Source organism: Dicentrarchus labrax, unplaced genomic scaffold, assembly GCF_905237075.1.
Source record: "Dicentrarchus labrax unplaced genomic scaffold, dlabrax2021, whole genome shotgun sequence".
NCBI lineage: Eukaryota > Metazoa > Chordata > Actinopteri > Moronidae > Dicentrarchus > Dicentrarchus labrax.
The window spans coordinates 31,901,517-31,917,880 of NW_026136711.1; the positions used below are offsets into that span (position 1 = coordinate 31,901,517).

Here is a 16,364-nt window from a genome sequence, read left to right on the forward strand (position 1 = left end):
AAAAAAGAGTCCCTTTTGAGAAGTGATTAAAAGGTTGATACATGGATCTAAAGGTGTGTATAAAGTCCAAAAACTAATGTTGACACCAGATGTGCACAGACATTTGAATATCTCCCTATAGTTGGACATATTCATGTTTGTCTACACAGTCATAAATATTGGGCTGCACAGTCTGCACAGACCCACACACACAGGCAGATGATGAACTTTATATCACGTGGACCCTCACAGCCATGCAGATTTACAAAAGTAGGTAAGTTGCACTTGAGTTCATCAGTTGCAGAAAGCTGTCTAGTTCTTGAGTATCTTCAGTGGAAAATCTCTGTGAGTAGTGAAAAAGTGAAATGAATGGCCAAAGGGACTAAACTGTACACTAAAAGAAGTTATCGGATTATATAATATCACTTTATTTTGATCCAGGAATGAGCTGCAGGTAACTGGCAGAGGTCTTGCACGTGTCAGTAAAAAATGTTGAAAATTGAAAGCTTTTTTGTTTCAGTGTTTTTTGATCACTCTAGATCACTTGTGTCACTTTCTATATGTCTGCCGCTTGTATGGGACTTGGTTTTTAGTGTTCTTGTCATCAGGGCATTTCAGGTCTCCCTCATACAAAGAAACTGAAACTTGTTCTCTTTTTAATGCAAACCCCTGAGGATGTGGAGTAGAAGCTATCTTATAGTTTTAAAGGTCAGTACTGTGTGTGAATAAATAAGATCCTCAGTGATATAACATCAGTGTTATTAGCTGTGGGAATATTGACTGTAAACCCACAATGATTTGTTCTATCACAGTATTACCACCTTATATTGTAAGCAAAGTTCATGGAAGTGACTCTAATCCCAAAGCTACTGCTGTCTCATCTGTTCTATTTATTATTATGAAGTGTTTCTCCCTGCTCCTCTGTGGTGGAATGACCTTCCCTCGCTGAGGGCGGAGTCACTTCTTGTCCTCCAGGCTGAAAACCCAGCTTTTTATGATGTACTTCACATTATTGTCTCCCAGCTCACTCTCACTGTTCTTCAAAATCCTCCTGACAGCAACCCTCTTCACTAAGGTACATGATCAGCATTTGATCAGTGAATTATTTGGAAACAAAACACCTACAGTTGTATGTGAAAGTTTAGGCACCCCTTGACAAATAACATATTTTTTTATTTTAACAACTTTTAAGGATATGGAACATAAAATATAATATTTTCACCAAACATTCATGCATAGTTGCATGACAGTATAGAGAGACCAAACTTTTGCATCATTACACAAAAGCTTTTTGTAGCCAGATAAAAGTCAGTTCTTGTATTTGGGATTTTGAATCCTTGGTGGATTCCGAGCTACATTTAGGATAATTATCCTGTTTTAGAAGCTTTCCTCTTTTCCAGAATTTGCTGGTATCTAGAGGAATCCATTCTTCCCTTCACCCGTGCAATGTTTCCTGTGCCACTGGCTGCAACACAAACACAACAGTTTCTGTCTCAAGTAGTAAAGTTCACAGTCAGTTATTCCATGTTGACAGCGGGGAAAATAAACAAGCACATTATGTTCAGTAATGTGCAGCCAACTTCCAAATATTTAAACAATATTTTATTCTTATTGTTAAATTAAATTGCTCTTATAGTGAACATGCTCTTCGTCAGTCTGATGACCTGACAAAATGTGTCAAGGCTGTACTTTTCTCATGTTTTAATTGGTGTAAAAATATATATTTTATCTGTAGTGAATATAAATGTTGACCCCCTTTCAGGCATAAACGGTGGTTGTAAAGGTTTATAGTTTTATCCAGTGTCAGTAGTGTGCTTGAATCACATCAGTATTGTAATGGTTACAGGTTTTCGTGGTGAAAAGTAATCACTTCAACATCCACAGAAATGTCGGTTCAAATCATCAGTCAGCAGTAGCATTTGTCATGTAAAAGGATTACTGTATAACATTGACCATAACAATATGCAGCAGAGAAATGGAGCGGTTTGAAAAGTACTCCAAATGCACCTTTTAAAATGTTAAACCTTGAGCATTGTTCTGTATGTGGCATGCAGTACATAAAGAAATAAAAAGTACAGAGTGATATAAATTAAACATGGACAGACTAAAGCAATACAGAAAGATACAACTGCAACAACAGGCAGCAAACAAAAAACAGGACAGCATTGCATGACCGTGTTTACAGCCTTATTTCTCCTTACATAAATATGTTAAATATCTCACCATATGTTCATATACGAGCCTTCGAGAGGCTTGCCTTTTAAACCTAATCTTCCACTTCATTGTAAGATCTTCACAGAAATACAATAAAGTGGCACAGAAAGGAATTGAAATGTGTGGAAGCTTTCCAGTCTTTTCTTCTGTGTTGGTGCATTTGACTGTTCCTCATAATCTGTGTGATATTCACCTGGAAAGTTGACTTGGCACTGAGTTTGGCAGATGTTTTACTTAAGCACAACACAAATTCTCTTTGTGTTTGATGGTAATTTACGTTTTGTCAAATGTGCCTGGATTACACACTCATAATTACATTGTTTCATGTTGAATTAAGTGGTAGTGATGAGTCAGCTGAGTAGGAAATCTGACATTGAATAGCATAATAGTGTGTTTTGTTTGTTTGATTTTACACTGAATATAATGCTTAATTGGGATCAAATCTTTTCTTAATTTATTGTCCTAGATTAACTGATAAAATATGTTGATACATCTTTGCCCCAAAATAGATTTTGAAAAGATGGAAACTAAAAGTAATAATGGCCTTTAATATCAAATCTGCATTATACAAAGTAATTAATATTCTGTAAATAATTCAAATGATCAATATGAAAATCAGTTTCTCAACATAATCTGTGATTTCCATATCCTTTGTGTCATGTTTACTCACTTATGGTGTTGTTTTATGTTAAAGTCATAATTAGGATATTTCCAACAGTGCCTGAGGACAGCATTTGTATAATCTGTATAATCACAGTGCAGTCCCTTATGGTGTTAGCTTTAATTGTTAATCCTACATACACAAGAGTCACAGATATTGTTTGCACGCAGAGCAATTTTAGTTCAATTTAAAACCCAGGAAATAAAGCTCATTTGAGTGTAAAGCTGGGCCTATAAAGCCACTAGTTATTTTCTTAAAGCAGGACTCAGAAAGTAGAAAATGGTAATAGATGAACCTGGAGAGCTTATCTGAATGCTAATCTTACACACACACACACACACTAGAGCAGAGAATTGTGGGTACCACAACTATCTGCAGTGATTTTGGTCGACTTCATTGGGCTGGAGAGTGCACAAGGTCAGATTCAACTGCAAGGTGTTGGTGATTTGCTCAAGGGCACCTAAGGTGATTGGTTTTCATCAGGTCAGGTCATCTGGACTTTTCAGGCCTTTTTCAGGACTTTTTTTTTATTATAATCAAACACTGTAAAAGTCTATAATTATTTTGGTGGCACATATTTATACTTGGACAAAGTGCAGGATGTTTTCTTACCCTATCCACTTTTCTTTAGTTTCATACAAGATTACAGGAGTAAGTCTTATACTTGTTCTATTTAGGAGTGGAATTGTTATCTTAAAATATAATCTTACAGGTAGTTTGTGTTTTCAGAAAAAACACACTAATAGATTTTCTGGGAAAATGTAAGTCTTGATGATAATTGAGGATAAAAAATATTAAGCTAATTTGAGTTTAAAAGCTAAAATTTACATTAAAACCACAAAGTCAGCTCTCTGATTCATTTACATGTATAGGGCTTACAAGCTTTATCCTGTTTTATGCTAATGTATGCATGCATCATCAAACCCTAAAGGAGGAAGCTTTTAAAGCTTACTTGCTTATAGAGCATGAGATCATTGGCTTTTAACATTTTCTCTCTGTTAGTGCAGAGCCACAGTAAGTTCCTCTGTTTCTATGGATAATGGAGAACTGGACTTTACGGTGATAACATTTAACACTCATCTGGATGTAAAGCTTGATTAATACTAAGAGCCCATTGATACTATGGCTTAAAATCTCTTTGTATCACTACTTGTGCTAATGTAGAGGCCTGATCATAAAGCAGTCACTCCTTCATTCATTTAACCTCAACTTCAACTTCAATATTTTAACTTCAATATACAGAGGTAAAAGTTAATGTACAACATAGCGTAAAACAATTAAACAAATTATCCTAGGTACCAAGAAACAGAAATTAGAAAAGTAGAATAAATGGTAATGGAAGTAAAAATAAAGCCATTTATTAAAACCATAAAACCAGCTAAAACATGAACAACTAGGAGTGAAACAAGATGAGGTTAAAAAATGTAATTGCCCTAAGGATGGAAATGATGTAAGCTTTAGATTGTTCTGCATGTTATTCCAGGTTGCAGGTGCACAGTAAGAAAAACTGGATTTTCCAAGCTCAGTAAAAACAGCTGGCACCTGCCATCCAATGCTTTGATCGTGTTCGATAAGGGCCCACATTTAAAGGCAGCAACAAAGTAATGTAATAGGGTAGACGAAAAACAGTAATGCCCTTACAAAATAAATTAAACACAGTGTCTATCACATCTTACAGAGAGAGGGCCACCCAACCATAGCATATGGGTCACAATGATGAGAATTATAATCATCAGCAGTAATAAATCTAGTGCAGTGATAGACAGCATCCAATGGTTTCAGAGTCACAACTGAAGCACGTCTATATAAAATGTCACCATAATCCAAGACTGATAGGAAAGTTGCCTCAATAAGTGGTCTTCTACAATGCAGACTAAAACGTTTTTTCTTTTTCCTGTAGAAGAAATTTTTTCCCCTTATTGTTCTCCTCAGTTTAGTCACATGATATTTAAAAGTTACCTTCTTTTACTCTGTGCCTTTGTCTCTGGTGAACTACATGAATTATTTTTATCTGACTTAGGGACTAATTTAGGGTTATTGAGTGTTAGTTGTAAATCAACAAAGCACTGAAGGGGTTTAATAGAATAAAGTACAGCATCTTCATTACAGTACAAAATAGTATCATCAGCATAAAGATGCATATTACACCCACTTACAGTGGTAGCTTCATGGCTCAAATAAACACAGGACTTTAACCCAGGAGACTGCTGTACTTGTGTCCCCTGAGAAAACATCCTATCCAAGTACTTTTTTTGGCTAATCCTAACCTAGTAGTTTTTGTGCCAAAACCTAATGAAACTTTGACAAAACGATAAGCACGCAATCTTTATTTTGAAAGTGTTACCGGATGTTACATATTTATTGTTGGTAACTTGACCATGAAGCCACGTGCATCCAGATATTGGGGCAGCTACAACGTCATATTTTGAAATAAAGGGCCACTGACCAGGATGTATATTTGAAGAGTTGGGAATAAGAATTTGTAGAGCAGAGATATTGTCATTTAAAACAAGAGTGGTGGCAGGAACAGTGCTTTGCTGTTCTGTAAAACCAGACCGGTGTATGCTTGTAAGAGAATGAATAGACAGGAATGATGTAAGTTGGTTATTTACCAAGGATTCTAGTACTTTTTCTTGGCATGATAGTTTAGAAATAGGCCTATAATTGTTAAGGTCGGCTATTCTACAGCCTTTATGTAAAAAGGTTACATAAGAAACCTTCTAGACCATAGGGACTGTACCAGTTAAAACTTTAACAATGTTATGTAGCTGACTACAATAGAAGCAAGGAAGATCAACCCTTGAATAGTTCTGAACTGTTACAATAAATGTTATTGTTTTGTCATCAGTCAAAGCTTTAGCGAGAATTGCATTACTCATCATACAGTGTGGTGTCTGCCAACACACACACATCTCTGTGGGATGTAGACAAACTTCTGCTCTATTTGTGTGTATGAGACAGAGCATCCTACAGAACTTGCAACGATGCATAAACAACTCTTTATTTAGAACCTGGATAATGCCAGCCAGCAACTCCCTGTGTGTGTATGTGTGCGTGCATTCAGCACAATGTAAGCCGTTTCCTTCTCTTGTAAATATTTAGTGCGCGCACACACAACAATTGGATTCATTCATACTCACTTTCTCTTCCTGCACACAAACACACACACACACATGGCTGGATCAACACTATTCTGCTGTCCACTAAATGTGGACCTCTGAAACAACAAACACAGGTCCCTTGGGCCACAGCTCAATTTGATTCATTATAGTTTGACCAATCAGATTCAAGATGGCTCTGTCACCGGAGGTCAACTTGAAAGGACCAGAGATCAACAAATCACACACACATACAAAGAAAGTTGCTTTAACTTTTTAACCTTTAACTTTTCTTAAGATGCAGGCCTGAAAACCACTGTTTTTCCCTATAACACACACACACACACACACACACACACACACACACACACACACACACAGTCAGCAGTGCTGAATCATAAATATTTCTTCCCTCCTGGAACCCAGACTTACTGCTGGATATTTCTAATAAGGGAGAGAGAGAGAGAAAGAGAGAGAAGAGGAGCCAAGCACAAACAGAAATGCAGTAACAAAGACAGATATACCATAGCAGTGGTTTTCAGGATCCCCAAGGGGGTTTGAGAAATAATTTCTGCGGGTCGTCAATGGTTGTGGAGAGCATCAACCTGAATATTTTGGGGGTCACGACTCTAAAAGGTTGTGAACCACTGCACTATATGACCAAAAGCTTTTCAAGGTTTTGGCCCTTTAGTGTAGTTCAAATAAAGGGAAATCTAAACCTGAAATGATACGGCATGCTTTTAACATTATGGCAACAGTTTCAGGAAGGTCCTTTCCTGTTTCAAACTTGACAATGCTCCGTGCACAAAGCCAGGTCCATTAAGAAATGGTTTTCACAGTTTAATGTGAACTTGAATGTCCTGCACAGGTATATGATCTGATCTGATCTCAACTCTATCCAACACATTTGGGATAAACAGGAACGTCGACTGTGAGCCAGACCTTATCACCTAACATCCTTGTCTAACCTCACTAATGCTTTTGTGGCTGAATGGGAACAAATCCCTGCAGGCAAGTTCCAGAATCTGGTGGAAAGCCTGAAACCAGAAGAGTGGGAGCTGTTAGAGCGGCATATTAAAGCCCACATCAGTGTTCAATGTTCAACCGTTACATATAGGTGAAATGTTTGGGTGTGGACATACTTTTGCCCATGAAGTGTGAGGGAGAGATTAAGAATATCAAATACATTTTTATCAGAATCACAAATTATAAATTTGCCTGAAGGGCTTTATAATCTGTACAACAACCTCTATCATTGAACCCTTAATTTAAATAAGGAAACTTCCACCAAAAAATTACTTTAACAGGGAAATATGGAAGAAACCTCAAGAAGGAAATGGTAGAAGGACCCCACTCCGAGGACAGGCATACATGTTATGTGTACAGAATATGAGATCAAAAAAGACCTGTAAGAGGACAGTCTACACACACACACACAAGAGCAAAGCTCAAGCACACCACTCACAGAGAGCAGACACACACCGAGAGAGAGAGAGACAAGGACAGCATGCACACAAGGGAGAGAAAGAGACAAAGATTACAGGCTGAATCTCCTGGAGGACAAAGATCCAGATGCAAAATATCTGGGAAGAGGCAGGGGGCAGCAAGGGGAGAGAGAGAGGTCCCAGGACAGCCGATGGTCCAGCAGCCTGGCTGGAAAAAGAGAGCAAAGAGGAGAAAATAGGGAGGGGGGAGAGGAGGATAAAGTGCCAGAAGAGCATAAAAGTTTGTTTCTGTTATGTTTCTAACAAACAAATCAATATGAAATGGTCAGTTTATGTACGTGTGTATATATTTTACAGTGAAGTTATTGCTCTTTTTCTTTTTACTGAGATGTGCTGTGATGTTTTACAGTAGTTATGTAAGTGCTTATGTTTGAGTTCAGTTTCATCTAAGTTTCAGAGTTGCTCAGCAAAAAGGGACAGAGAAATAAGGAACAGTGATTCTCCAGTGACTTAATGAAACTGAGGCTTAAAACTGTTTTTGATGCTGCTGTGTTCGTTTCAGCTTGACAGCTAATTTTCAAAGAAAACCAATTAATTGTCACTATAAGGAAGCAACTATCTCCATGTAGTCTATGTTACTCCCACTCAGTTAAAGGTTCCCCATGGAGTTTTTTTCTATGAATGGATTCTGTTTAGTTAATTATGCACACACACGAAAATGGCACACACGCTCAAGTGAGTGAGGCAATACACAGTCCTGCCCATGGTTTCACCCTATTCTACTGATTAACAAGGACAATAACATCCCAAGACATGTTTTGATGTGACAGCGACAGCAGAGAAAAAGAAGACAGCGACTGAGTTAACATGGAGGTCAAGTGTGTGTGTTGTTTTTTTAGGAGGATCTATTGTCAGAAATTAAATTGTATATTCATAGGTACGTTTTCATTTGTGTATAATCATCTGAATATAGTAATCATTGTGTTTTTGTTACCTTAGAATGAGCTGTGTTGTTTTTGGATTGCCTTCAATGGAGTCTTCCTTGTTGAACTGCCATGTTTCTACAGTAGACCAGAATGGACAAACCAAACACTGGCTTTAGATATGGCTTTTTCTGGAGTTTCATGGCCACTGTAGTGTCTCTTACACAGTCCCAGTCCGTTCTCATTCCCAAGTGGTTAGTTGCAATCTGTAACTTCACCACTACATGCCACAAAATCCTACACAGTGGGCCTTTAAAATACTCAAAAAATCTAATTTGCAAATGTTTTATGAGGTAGGAAATGCCTTCAAAACATTTGTTAGACCTCAAGGATATACAGTGTGTTCTGGTGAGTAACACTGAATGTAAACATAACACATTCAAGTCATGTCTCCAGTCTATCTGATAAGTCAAAAGTCTTGAAGTCAAGATGGAAGTCGTATAATGGTGATCATTTGACCATTGTCCTTTCAATATTTTAAGTATGTTTATTTATGTACAGTCTTATTTATTTGTTTGTTGTGACAGAATTCTTCCAGGTCAAAAAGCAGAAACAAGTGAAATCACATCTCGGAGCAATCAGGTCCAAGTCAAGTTCCAAGTTGTAAAGCTCTGGGAGACATGTGCCTGTCCCCACCCACTCAGCAATGACATGGACCATTTAGAATGGGGAACTAAAGAGGAAAGACAAAAAATACATAATAAAAATGTTTGCGTGTGATGTGTGGGCCTGGAAACTGGTAACTGGTAATAGTGCTGTTTTCTGTCTCTTGAAGTGCTGTTGCTTCGTGACATTGTTGACAGAACAACAAACCACAAAGTTGTTCCATCTCCTCTCTGCTGACTCATCTGTCAGACTTCGCTCCCATTACTGTACAATCAGTAGTTGAGATGAGTCATTCACTCATTTACATGACTCTCTTAGCTTTCTGTAAATGCCACGTTTATATTTGAATGCCAAATAAAAATGAAGTAGTCATGAAACATGTTTCAAGTGAGACATAATCCCCTGGAGCTTTTCAGCAGCCTGTGAAAATCTGAGTCAGCCTGAGAGCTGTAAGGCCTTCATCGGGTGTTGGGCTCCCCGCCTGAGATCACCTCACTCTGCCTGCTTTGTTCTGGAGCACTGTGATCAGTTCTGCAGCATCCCGTGGCAGCCAGGGCTTGAATTGTTTGCCGCACTGTTTGCTTAGTGTGTATCTGAGATCAGATGTCACATTTAACAACACAGGAGGGGAAAAAACGGTTTATCATCTCTGAGAGGTTAAAAACCTTGTGTCACTATTAACACTCGTTCTGATTGTCATGTGGGACACACTCCATTATCAAGTGAATGATAGGCTGTTTATGAGCCAGGACACATTCAATATGTCATGACAATTTAATGCATTTTAGTGAACCTATCAATGTTCTATCGAACAATTTTGTTATTGCTATTGACAAAGTGTCTATTACTGATGCATATCACTACTGTTTTACTGCCCAGGCCTGTCCCAACCTGGGGGTTGGTATACCTTAAGAGGTCCCAAGAGAAATATGAGATGATTAACTCGTAAATGCATGTTTTTTTCAAATACACCTCAGGTCTTTAGTGATCGCCACTTATATAACGCACATTAAGCCATATATCAAAATCATATAGCTTGGAAACTTTTTAAGAATGGATTATTAACAATTACCAACACATATTTTTTTACAGTGATTTATATCATTTATTCACCCAGTGAATGTTCCTTAGCTTTCATTTCCTTTCTGATCTCCCCTTCTCTTTTCCCCTCCTCCCCTCCTCCTCTCCTCTATCTTTTTCCTTATCCTCGTGTTCTCTCAGCTTTTGCTCATTAGTTAGGTGGAAGAAGGGAATCGTCACATAGCGAGTATGGGGATAAAAACTACATTTGGTTTTCAAGTCCTGCTCTGTGATTGATTGAGCTCTCCTCGTGTGATGAAGCAGTGGTGGTTTGGTCTGCTGCAACTCACCCATTCAGTGTTTTTCTTTAGGCTTTAATGCAAAGAGTTTGGCTTTCAATTGAGAAACTTTTATTAGTAATGAGTTGAGTAGTCATAAAATCAGAGTGTCATGATTGTGTGTGACTTAAGTTATAAGGTGTATTGTATACCTGCTTTGAAGCTCACTGATTAGTTAAAGCTGTATGTCCATATTAACTGTGCTTCAGTTGTGGTGTGAAAGCGAAAAAGATCCCAGGATTCTGTGGCAGTAGATAAGTGATTTTAGCATTAATTGAAATACTACAACATGCAGTAAAGTGCAGCATGACTTACTATAAAATGCTAGAATAAAGTTAATTCAGATATTTTTTTATTGGATTATTTCAGTTCATCTTCAAGTCCACAATGACTTTGTTCTTATTTCTGATTTCTTACAAAAAAGCACGACTTGACGAAGATCTTAAAGACTGTATGAACATTGAATGAACACTCAGTAAGGAACATTACTGCTGGTTTGGTGATCTTTTGTTGGGATTTTTTGTTGTGTGTGACTAATACCAGTTATCTTTTCTCTTTTATTCTCTTCAGATCCCCATCTCTCTGCGTTTCTCCCTCCCATTCCATCCATTTGTCAGTCGCCTGCTTCGCCCGTCTCTGCAGCATGTCGCTGAAAGTCCAGACCAGTAATGTGACCAACAAGACAGATCCAAAGTCCATCAACTCCAGGGTGTTTATTGGCAACCTGAACACAGCGGTGGTGAAGAAGTCGGACGTGGAGAGCATCTTCTCCAAGTATGGCCGGGTGCTGGGCTGCTCTGTGCACAAGGGCTACGCTTTCGTCCAGTACGCCAGTGAAAGGCACGCAAGGGGGGCCGTAATCGGGGAGAACGGCAGGGTGCTGGCCGGACAGACGCTGGGTGAGTACACATGACGCTGCATGAATTACAACTCAAAACAGGGAATTAAAAATATGATGGCCAAAGTGGTTGTGGAAGGTAACTGAGAGAATTTACCCACAAACCTACCTATATTCCTACCTGAAATGTAAATAATAAGAGTGTATTTTTGGGATGGAAAATGGAGTGTGCATTATGTTGGCTTTCAGGTGGTTTAAGTCACAAGATCAAGATTTACTTGTAAGTGTAAGCTTATTGTCAGACATTGGGTTGTCAGGCCTCCCTCCAGGTAAAGCACTGAGGAGTCACATTTAAAGATCAGAGCCCAGCATTAAAAGCCTCTCAGTATCTGGTGCACTGTTTCATTAGAAAACATTTTCAACATCAATGCCAAACTAGTAGGCACACTGGATTATGAGTTTAATTCAGGGCAGCCCCGTGACAAGATGTAGTTTGTTCATGGATGTTTTGGTTTAGAGCTCCCTTACCACATAAAACATTTTTTGGAAAATAAAAAGCCGAACATGAGGCGAGACAGAAACCGAGGATTCTGATATCAGACACATTACACAGTCATTACAAACTCTGACTTCCACACATTCACACTTACAGTAGCAGCCCTGGGAGAACATCACAGTGCTTCCTGCAAGATGTCCATAATTTGTAAGACTTGTGGCAAAATGCCATTGCTGCTTGATGAATGGTTGTAAAAAAAAAAAATCTTGAGTTAATTGATTAAAGGACCAGTGTGTAGGATTTAGTGGGATCTAGTGGTGAAGATGCAGACTGCAACACCCTAGCCTCACCCTCCCTTTCCAAGTGTTCCACTCTAGATAAAAACAACTCATTCTAAGGATATTCCATTTCTGCCAATAAATCCTTCTAAATGTATCCACACTGGGCCTTTAATGCTTTCAGAACATACACTCTTGATGACCACTGAGCACCATTACATTCTTCTTGAGTGTTTACATATACCATTCCTCTCCAATCATACCTCTGTGTTACTGTGCAATAAAATATCAGAAGGGAAATCAGAGTTGAGCGGAGTGTGCCTTTAAGCTGTTGGAGTGTTTTTCTTCGTCTGTCGGTTCCCTCGGTGGAGCAGGAAGGGACGAGCTGTCAGCGAGCTGGTGTGAAGAACTCAACTGGTTTATGTTCAGTCACTGCAGAGCTGCAAGCACATTTCTTTAATAGTCTCTCTCAGTGCAGTCTGTGTGTGTGTGTGTGTGTGTGTGTGTGTGTGTGTGTGTGTGTGTGTGTGAGAAAGAGAAAATATATGAATGAATATAACTGAAACTGTGTGTGTGTGTGTGTGTGTGTGTGTGTGTGTGTGTGTGTGTGTGTGTGTGTGAAAGTGTGTGTGTGTGTGTGATGTGTGTGCATCTTAGTGTGTGTTCTGGGCTGTAGGGTTAATTGCTATTTCACAAACACTTGTCAACACACACACACACACACACACACACACACACACACACACACACACACACACACACACACACACACACACACACACACACACACAGTAATACTGGGTATATTTCCCAGAAGGCTCCATCTGTGTGTGTGTGTGTGTGTGTGTGTGTGTGTTGTGTGTTTGTTTTTTTGTGTGTGTGTGTGTGTGTGTGTGTGTGTGTGTGTGTGTGTGTGTGTAATGTGGGATAAAGCTGTGACAGCTAAGGGCCCGCTAAGTGATGCTCTCTGCCCCACTGCAGCTTTTGTGTGTGTGTGTGTGTGTGTGTGTGTGTGTTGCTATGGGGATCATATAAAAATCTGTCTTTTTTTTTCTTTGTACCACTTAGCTACCACACTATTTCCTCTCTTAACTTGTCTCTGTACCATTTCCCTCTTTTTAGCTGTCCAATCATCCCTGCTTTAGTGGGATGAAATTTAGTTTAAACCGTTTTAACACATACGGCAAAACTTCTAATAAAGGCAGGGTCCCAAATAGACACAGGTCTCCTTTACTAGCCTGGTGTGGCTAAATGTTTCAGCAAATAAAGGCAGGTCTCAATTAGAGGTATGGTCTGGATTCTATAGAAATTATGGATGTATAAAACCTCTTAAAGCTCACCGGGTGCATAGATCACCTACACAAATATAAATGTTTAAACTTTTGTCAATATAAGGAGGTCCAACAGCCATGACATTAAATGTCCTAAATGTCATCAGCAACATCTCAAAATCAATCCTAAAACAATCAGGCAACAGTGAACAGTGTTCTGGTAAACAAATGAAAACCATGCTTACATTCAGTGTTTGTGTGTGTGTATATTTTAGGTCGACTATATTTCTTCCCTCATTAAACATTTGCAGAGTTAATTTTTTATATATTTTCTTGGTTAACTCAGTGCTATAATTGTTGGTGCATTACCACCAACAGCTGTCGATCAGTGGAACAGCATAAAACCAATAACAGGATGTGAGTTGTGCCACCTGCGAGCCTCAGTGCCTGCATCATACGAAGAAAACGGGGACCCACTTGTAAAAAACATTGCTTCCTGCACTACCGGGCAAAAACTCTAGTTTGTGCCAAGAAATTAATTGGCATGTCCTCATGAAACAGGTGGAGCTCAAAATTTGGTGACAGAGTAACTACTTGCAAGTTGTTGAGCTACTGTGACTGGTGCATTCTAGTTAAGCCGTAACAGTTTGCCAAGCTAAATGGCAGTTACCTAAGTTAACCAGGGGGGCTGCCAGTTAGATTGGCAGTTCAGTTTCTAACTAGACAGTAACGGTTAATGGGGAAAATTTGCAAAGGTGAACACAAGCAATCTGCATTGATTAAATTTGCCTATGCAAGTTAAGCCACCAATCAATTTATCCAACCCCCTGTTTAACAGCTGGTTGGACCACCCACCAACAAGACACGACAAGAGACGAGCTACTGAAAATTCAATAATACTGCACAACATGGAATAATGTCACACTTTGTCACAAATTTTTAATTTTGACCCAATACAGTTAGAGAATCATATCTGGGCACTCCTTGATGTTTGCTTGGTGAAAACATAAAGATAACAAACCTGAGAACTCTGAAATAATAACATCAGCTGAGGGGACAATTGATTCACAAACTCCTTAACAAGCCACTAACAGGAGCTGACAGCTTCCAATTTCTTGATCTGCAAGGAAGTGGCGTGAAGTGTTTTTGGCCAGACTGAAATGACTTTCTGGTCAGAGAGATGTTGGAAGAGTCGATAAAGTATGTCTGTGTGTGTGTGCTGCGTTCAGGGACTTTTACCCTGCAGGAGACAAAGTAAAGTCACTGAGGCATATGGAGCAGCAGGTGGACTGTGTGTGTGTGTGTGTGTCTGTGGGGGGGGGGTTTGTCTTTTCTCTAGGTCATAAAGGGTAGGGTCAATAGCTTGAATTAATGTGCGTGTGTGTGTGGGGAGGGGTTGGTGGGGGTGGCAGGTGTGTATGTGTGTCCACTTGAAAACAACTGGACTTTTGCCATTTCCACACCTGGCTGCAGTCAGATTTCTGGATCACTGCCTCAAACACACACACACACACACACACACACACACACACACACACACACATTCCCCTTCACGGTGAAGTTAACAGGCTTGAATCTTCAGCCTCTGGCTGCTGAAAACTCACTTTCCATCTTCTTCCCGTCTGTCCATCCTTTTATTATCCTCACTCCTTCCTCTGCTTCCCTTCCAAAACCATCATCTTGCTTCATGTTTAAAGGAATTTCAAACACTATTAGCCTTTTGAATGACTCTGAATTTGATATGCATTTTATATTATATTATGTTTTCATTTACTGTTAAGTGTTTCATCATGTAGTTATATATGTTGTTATGAAGTTCTGAAATATTTTGTTTCAAAATACTGACATTTTTAAAGCAGCCACTTCAATCATAGTTAAGTATGGCAATAGAAACATCTGTACTGTATCTAAGAGTTGTAGCAACAGTATAGACTCGACTAGAGGCATTCAAGGGCCGTAGTACTTGAGACAATCAGGTCTGGGTCCCTTTGCTGCTAGTTCTGGGTCTGTTTAACATTAGCCAATGTGAAATACCTGAATGGAGACTCGGCCATTATCAGGCAGCGTTCATCATGATGTGTGTGTGTACAGATGATAAATAATCGACTTTCAAATAATGGTGAAGATCTTTACTGTGGACATTTTATGGAACACATCTATAGCATCCAAATAGGCCAGCTTACCAATCAGCCTCAAACACATGTTTTTTTTTTTTTCATCAGATAAACTGTTAATAACAACTTTCTATGTTTGCTTGTAGTAAGAATTTTTGGTTTTGTCTTTTCCTCCAAATCTAAACGTAGTCTCTCTATGCAATCGGTTCAAAGTACACAATAATGTCACTTTACTGTGTTCAGAGAGAAAATTTTGCTTTTTACGCTTCCGCACAGGCGACAGCTGTGGCCGGAGGCCATTGTGACCTCCCAGAGGGAATTTCATTACCTTGCGCACAAATGTCCACTTGGACTCTAGGATGAACTGATTAGTATTTGGTGAAGGTCAGTGTGACCTCTCAAAACACATTTTTACACTATTTATGACAACATTTCACAGAAATGTTTAATAGTGATAAAATGATGAAGTGATGAAATTTCATATCCAGTAGGTCAAAGGTAAACATCCCTGTGAATATCATAATGTTCATCAAAAACACTTTGCTGCTCATTATTCAGCACCATAACTTAGCAACAGAAGGGGAGATGTGGCCATATTTTGTTGGATACTGAATTGGTGATGGTCATCTTGAAACGGTTGCGACTTTACACTTCAAAATTGAAGTCCAGTTTTGTGTGCAGGTGATTGCATTGGCATATCACCTATCATCACATATCACCATTACATGCTGTGTGAGATTAATTACATTGAATTCCAGGAAATTCTTGTGTTGCTCATTTTGTCCTGATTCATAACAGGTGGCACAATGACTCAGTGTTTACAGCACCTCCTCAGTCCTGGGTTCAAATCTGCCTGCTGACTCTACTTCGGTGTGGAGTTTTAATTTTCTCCCCATGTCTGTGCTCTAGTTTCCTCCCACAATCCAAAGGCATACAGGTTAGGTGAACTGGAAACTTAAGATTGACATTTGATTTAGAATTTTGAGCCAAAGTGTTCCCTGCCTCTGATCCAATGCATGTGGG

The 16,364-nt window shown here is 39.0% G+C and overlaps 1 protein-coding gene across 4 annotated transcripts in view; it reads left to right on the top strand.

Annotated features, from left to right (window-relative positions):
* raly (RALY heterogeneous nuclear ribonucleoprotein) overlaps positions 1-16,364 on the top strand; it is a 130,355-nt gene that overhangs the window by 64,203 nt on the left and 49,788 nt on the right. For all 4 annotated transcript variants that reach the window (XM_051413818.1, XM_051413816.1, XM_051413815.1 and 1 more), the window contains one exon: positions 10,915-11,243. In XM_051413818.1, the coding sequence (XP_051269778.1) occupies positions 10,988-11,243 (256 nt within the window). In that variant the 5' untranslated portion in view covers positions 10,915-10,987. The remainder of the gene's footprint in view (positions 1-10,914; positions 11,244-16,364) is intronic.